The sequence below is a fragment of the Xenopus tropicalis genome, chromosome 8 (assembly GCF_000004195.4).
Source record: "Xenopus tropicalis strain Nigerian chromosome 8, UCB_Xtro_10.0, whole genome shotgun sequence".
Lineage (NCBI taxonomy): Eukaryota > Metazoa > Chordata > Amphibia > Anura > Pipidae > Xenopus > Xenopus tropicalis.
The window spans coordinates 129,257,095-129,263,915 of NC_030684.2; the positions used below are offsets into that span (position 1 = coordinate 129,257,095).

A 6,821-nucleotide genomic window follows, 5' to 3' on the forward strand; every position below is an offset into this window, starting at 1 on the left:
CTCCATTTTAATCAAATAATTCAGAATTTTAAAACTGATTTACTTTTTCTCTGTAATAATAAAACAGTACCTGTACTTGATCCCAACTAAGATATAATTACCCCTTATTGGGGCAGAACAGCCCTATTGGGTTTATTTAATGGTTAAATGATTCCCTTTTCTCTGTAATAATAAAACAGTACCTGTACTTGATCCCAACTAAGATATAATTACCCCTTATTGGGGGCAGAACAGCCCTATTGGGTTTATTTAATGGTTAAATGATTCCCTTTTCTCTGTAATAATAAAACAGTACCTGTACTTGATCCCAACTAAGATATAATTACCCCTTATTGGGGGCAGAACAGCCCTATTGGGTTTATTTAATGGTTAAATGATTCCCTTTTCTCTGTAATAATAAAACAGTACCTGTACTTGATCCCAACTAAGATATAATTACCCCTTATTGGGGGCAGAACAGCCCTATTGGGTTTATTTAATGGTTAAATGATTCCCTTTTCTCTGTAATAATAAAACAGTACCTGTACTTGATCCCAACTAAGATATAATTACCCCTTATTGGGGCAGAACAGCCCTATTGGGTTTATTTCATGGTTAAATGATTCCCTTTTCTCTGTAATAATAAAACAGTACCTGTACTTGATCCCAACTAAGATATAATTACCCCTTATTGGGGGCAGAACAGCCCTATTGGGTTTATTTCATGGTTAAATGATTCCCTTTTCTCTGTAATAATAAAACAGTGCCTGTACTTGATCCCAACTAAGATATAATTACCCCTTATTGGGGGCAGAACAGCCCTATTGGGTTTATTTAATGGTTAAATGATTCCCTTTTCTCTGTAATAATAAAACAGTACCTGTACTTGATCCCAACTAAGATATAAATAATCCTTATTGGATACAAAACAATCCTATTGGGTTTAATGAATGTTTTATTAATTGTTTAGTAGACTTAAGGTAGGAGATCCAAATTAAGGAAAGACCCCTTATCCCCCTTACCCCTTATATATGCTGGGGCCATTTTTAAGCGTTGAAGTTAAGTGTTTTTGGTTTTTCAACTCTATTTATCTACAGTTTGTAATGTATGGGCTGCAGTGTTCCTTGAATGGTAGCCTTAATATCTTTATTCCTTACGCTATAGATGATGGGATTCAGCATTGGAGTCACAACCGTGTAAATAACTGAAGCAGTCTTCTCTATGCTGGGAGAGTTTCTGGAGTGAGGGCGCAAATACATGAACATCAGAGGCCCATAGTACAGAGAGACCACTGTGAGATGGGAGGCACATGTAGAGAAAGCTTTATGTCTTCCCTCAGTGGAACGGATATTCAAAATAGCAGAAATGATATAATTATATGAGAAAATAGTAAAAACAAATGAACTAAGGCCGAGAGTACAAGCTGAGATGTACATTGATACCTCATGAAGCCAGGTATCTTGGCAAGACAGGTTTAAAATAACAGGTATTTCACAGAAAAAATGGTTGACATGGTGGGACCTGCAAAAGGGCAGTTGGAAGGTGTACGGTACATGAATGCCACAGTTGATACAACCTACAGCCCAGCAAACAGCAGCCATGGAAATGCAGAAACCCTTGTTCATAAGTGTATTGTAGTGCAGAGGCTTACATATAGCCATGTATCTATCATAGGCCATAACAGCCAGAAGAACACACTCTATTGTTACTAGGGCAGAATGGAAGAACATTTGAAAAGCACAATCAAGACGTGAAATACTTTTATCTTGTGTCATTGTTATTATGATAAGTTTAGGTACTACTGAAGTACTTATGCCAATGTCAACGATGGACAGGTTGCTTAAGAAGAAATACATCGGGGTGTGAAGCCGCAAATTGATTCGTACCACAATGATAAGTAGAGCGTTTATGGACAATGTGAGTATATACATTATCAGGAAGGTTAGCATACTTAGGGCTTTTAGGGATGGGGTATCAGCAAGACTGAGAAGAAAGAATCTGTTCAAAGATGTGTTATTTGAGTTCTCCATATCTCTTGCCTCGAACTAAGCAATAGGGCAGTGGTTACGGGAAGTCAAGAAACAGATTGTGAGTCATTAGATCAGAGAATAAGGTCATTCTACAACAAGTCTTTCTCAGTCTGCTACCAAAGAAGTATCTGGGAATGTAATGAGAAAAAATTGTGTCCAATTATGTCTCTGGAACTTGATAGAAGATTCTTACTGCCGATCCAAAGGGAAGTTATGGAAGCTGAGACTTGTTTGTTATAGGACCAAGCCAAATAGTTATGCTGAGGTGCAGTTCATCAATAAGCCTTGCCTGAAATGACAGAAAGGTTAATTTAATGGCTAAATGCAGCATCAATACCCTATAGGGAATCTTATACACACAGTGGTATAATGCTTTGTTTAAAAGCAAAATGTATAGGAAAACTATATCCCCATAAAGAATAATTAACCAACAAATAGTTTATATTATGTTAAGTGACCTATAAAAGAATCTCGCCAAACTGGAATATATCAGTAAATACTGCCCTTTTACATCCTTTTCCTTGAGCCGCCATTTAGTGATGGGCTGTGTGCTCCCTCAGAGATCAGATGACAGGAAGTGATGCAGCTCTAACTGTAACAGGAAAAAGTATAAAACATAGAACTTTGGGCTTTCATTGGCCGATGTGACCTTATACAGTATGTATATGTGCCTTGGTTGTTCGGCTATATAGTTTCCTTTAAAACCACCATTAAATCACAAGCACCTCCCACTCAGTATATGCTGAAATATGCCTACCCCCCTACAATGAATCCGCAACAGCAGTGTACATTCTAGCAGGCCGGGCAAAACAGTAACTGAGACAGTTGTAGCTGTATTGAACAGGTATGGGACCTGTTATCCCAAATGCTTGGGATCTGGGGTTTTCCGGATAAGGGGTCTTTCTGTAATTTGGATCTCTATAATTCAAGTCTATGGGGCTGATTTACTAACCCACGAATCCGACCCGAATTGGAAAAGTTCCGACTTGAAAACGAACATTTTGCGACTTTTTCGTATGTTTTGCGATTTTTTCGGATTCTGTACGAATTTTTCGTTACCAATACGATTTTTGCGTAAAAACGCGAGTTTTTCGTATCCATTACGAAAGTTGCGTAAAAAGTTGCGCATTTTGCGTAGCGTTAAAACTTACGCAAAAAGTTGCGCATTTTTCGTAGCGTTAAAAGGAAAACTCGCGTTTTTACGCAAAAATCGTATTGGATCCGAAAAATTCGTAAAGAATCCGAAAAAATCGCAAAACATACGAAAAAATCGCAAAGTACCGATCATTACGAAAAAAACGCAATCGGACTCCATTCGACCCGTTCGTGGGTAAGTAAATCAGCCCCTATATGTATTAAAAAATAATTTACACATTTCATGAACCCAATAGAATTGGTTTGAGTCCAATATGGATTCATAATGATGAGTTGGGATCAACTACAAGGTACTGTTTTATTATTACAGAGAAAAGGGAATCATTTAACCATTAAATAAACCCAATAGGGCTGTTCTGCCCCAATAAGGGGTAATTATATCTTAGTTGGGATCAAGTACAGGTACTGTTTTATTATTACAGAGAAAAGGGAATCATTTAACCATGAAATAAACCCAATAGGGCTGTTCTGCCCCCAATAAGGGGTAATTATATCTTAGTTGGGATCAAGTACAGGTACTGTTTTATTATTACAGAGAAAAGGGAATCATTTAACCATGAAATAAACCCAATAGGGCTGTTCTGCCCCCAATAAGGGGTAATTATATCTTAGTTGGGATCAAGTACAGGTACTGTTTTATTATTACAGAGAAAAGGGAATCATTTAACCATGAAATAAACCCAATAGGGCTGTTCTGCCCCAATAAGGGGTAATTATATCTTAGTTGGGATCAAGTACAGGTACTGTTTTATTATTACAGAGAAAAGGGAATCATTTAACCATGAAATAAACCCAATAGGGCTGTTCTGCCCCAATAAGGGGTAATTATATCTTAGTTGGGATCAAGTACAGGTACTGTTTTATTATTACAGAGAAAAGGGAATCATTTAACCATGAAATAAACCCAATAGGGCTGTTCTGCCCCAATAAGGGGTAATTATATCTTAGTTGGGATCAAGTACAGGTACTGTTTTATTATTACAGAGAAAAGGGAATCATTTAACCATTAAATAAACCCAATAGGACTGTTCTGCCCCCAATAAGGGGTAATTATATCTTAGTTGGGATCAAGTACAGGTACTGTTTTATTATTACAGAGAAAAGGGAATCATTTAACCATGAAATAAACCCAATAGGGCTGTTCTGCCCCCAATAAGGGGTAATTATATCTTAGTTGGGATCAAGTACAGGTACTGTTTTATTATTACAGAGAAAAGGGAAATATTTTTTAAAAATCTAAATTATTTCATTAAAATGGAGTCTATGGGAGATGGCCTTCCTGTAGTTCTGAGCTTTCTGGATAATAGGTTTTCAGATGTTGGATCCCATACCTGTACATTCCAGTATACCATGCAACCTAGTTATAAATGCTCCTCTGCAGCCACAGGTGTGACTGTGCAAAAATGTATGCAGCCGGTTTCCATACTGCCAGAATTCATTAGAGTTACATGGTCCAAGCCGGTGGGTCCACCCCATCTCCTGTTCCAAATTGCGCGCCTGTTGACGCAGGGAAACTTTGAAGCTTTCACCACTTTCGAGCAAGTGAAACCTGCATCAATATGTGCAGTGGGTTTGTACCTAAAGAAATAACATGGAGCTATCATTTTGACTAGAAATTGTGACATCCCTACGTAGATTTTCAGCACGGTTTACGGCCAAAATTGCAAAAGGCCAAAAGACTTCAGATGGGGTTTTTTTTGCCTTCCTCTGGATCAACTAGCAGCTAGGCAGGTTATATATAGGCATTATGGTAGAACGTGATGGGCGTAAGTCTTTTTTCAACCTAACTTACTATGTTACTATCTGGAGCTCAATGGATATCTCTAATTCAGACTGCAGAACTTGTAGTTTAAAATTTGCCTGTTGAGAGGTTAAAGTTTGTGTACTTACCTATATCTCTGTATTCCATGAAAATTGTAATAACTGTATTACTTCTGCAAAGCTTATCAGATTTCCAATTGTCTGACCCTAGATAAAGAACATTATTATGGCCTCATTGCTTTCTGTAGAAGAAATAAGGAACAGTATTTGAACCTGATGGGAGCGCTCCTTGTATTTAAATACTTTTCTAAACCATTAGTCCCACAAGAGCAAGATATCAGGAAAGTCCTTAATGAAATGTTACATTAGTCAGACAACTCCCAATGCAATTACTAATCTCTAAGCTCTGGGGTTTTAAAGGAACAGTAACACCAAAAAATGAAAGTGTAGAAAAGTAACTAAAATATAATGTGCTGCTGCCCTGCACTGGTAAAAGTTGTGTGTTTACTTCAGAAAGTCTACTATAATTTATATAAATAAGCTGCTATGTAGCCATGGGGGCAGCCATTCAAAGGAGAAAAGGCACAGGCACATAGCAGATAACAGATAAAACACTATTGTATTCTACAGAGCTTATCTGTTATCTGCTATGTAACCTGTGCCTTTTCTCCTTTTTTCCAGCTATAATGGCTGCCCCCGGGGCTACCCAGCAGCTTATTATATAAATTATAGTAGTGTTACTGTAGCAAACACACCAGTTTTACCAGTGCAGGGCAACAGTGCATTATATTTTTATTACTTTAAAGCTCTTTCATTTTTTAGTGTTACTGTTCCTTTAATATTAGAATTTATTTCAGTAACATGGGATTGTTTGTTGAATTAAGCCAAGTGGCTATTGGTACTTTGTATTCCTATTTTTTGTGTATTTTTTTCCATAATGATTTTTTTTACATTCCTCCCAGTGCTCCTTCAAATTCAAAAGTGTAAAGGTTTGCTTATTAACTCTGTTTACTTGTTGAATTTTAAACAGAGAATAATGTACCCCTTACTGTAATATATTATAGTATATTGATGGCTCTTGCACAGGGCCGGAACTAGGAGTAGGCAGAAGAGGCAGCTGCCTAGGGCGCAACAATTGGGGGGCGCCAGGCAGGACCCTCTCCTGCCTACCCCTAGTGCTACTTTGTCATTGCCTCCGCCGCTTGTCATTAGCGGTGGAGGTAATGACCGATCTAATAGCACCGCCCCCCCTGCACCTCCTCCTGTGCTTTGGCGCGCATTCGCCGTTCGGGGGGCGGGGAGGTGGGCGGAGTTGGCCGACCGGGTTGCCTAGGACGACCGGTCAGCTTGGCCCGCCCCTGCTCTTGCATATTATAAGCAGATACATTTATAAATATATACACCCTCTAACAATCACAGCACAAAAATGTTGATGAGCGAATTTTTTCACCAGGCATGGATTCGTAGCGAATTTCCGCATTTCGCCATTGGAGAATTGTTTCGCGAAATTCATTGCTAGGAATTTTTTTGTTGTGCGTCAAATTGGCCGCGGTCGTGTGTCAAAAAAATAGATATGGGCGACAAAAAATAGACGTGGGCGGCAAAAAAAATGCATTTCCTGAATTTTCGCAAATTTTCTTGCCGTTTCGCAAATTTTATGGTGAAGCGAAATGGGACAGATTCACTCATCACTACACATGAAATGCAACTAAAATGTACTGGAAATTGTACCTTGATAAAGTACACATCAACATCTGTTGAATAAAGTTATTAGCGATGAGCAAATTTTTTCGGATTCGCAGCCAATTTCCGCATTTCAGCATTGGCGAATTGTTTTGCGAAACTTCTGTAAAAATTTGTAGCGAAATGGGCACAGAAATGGGGCGCAGGTGACAA

The 6,821-nt window shown here is 38.3% G+C and overlaps 1 protein-coding gene across 1 annotated transcript; it reads right to left on the reverse strand.

Annotated features, from left to right (window-relative positions):
* Window positions 1-1,070: 1,070 nt before the first annotated feature.
* On the reverse strand, window positions 1,071-2,009 carry LOC116406838 (olfactory receptor 5B21-like). Its single transcript, XM_031891802.1, has one exon. The coding sequence runs from the start codon at window positions 2,007-2,009 to the stop codon at window positions 1,071-1,073; it is 939 nt and encodes a 312-aa protein (XP_031747662.1).
* Between the last annotated feature and the right edge of the window lie 4,812 nt (window positions 2,010-6,821).

What these genes read in the sequence shown, in the direction of transcription:
- LOC116406838 (XM_031891802.1), bottom strand. Translation starts at nt 2,009, where the DNA reads ATGGAGAACTCAAATAACACATCTTTGAACAGATTCTTTCTTCTCAGT.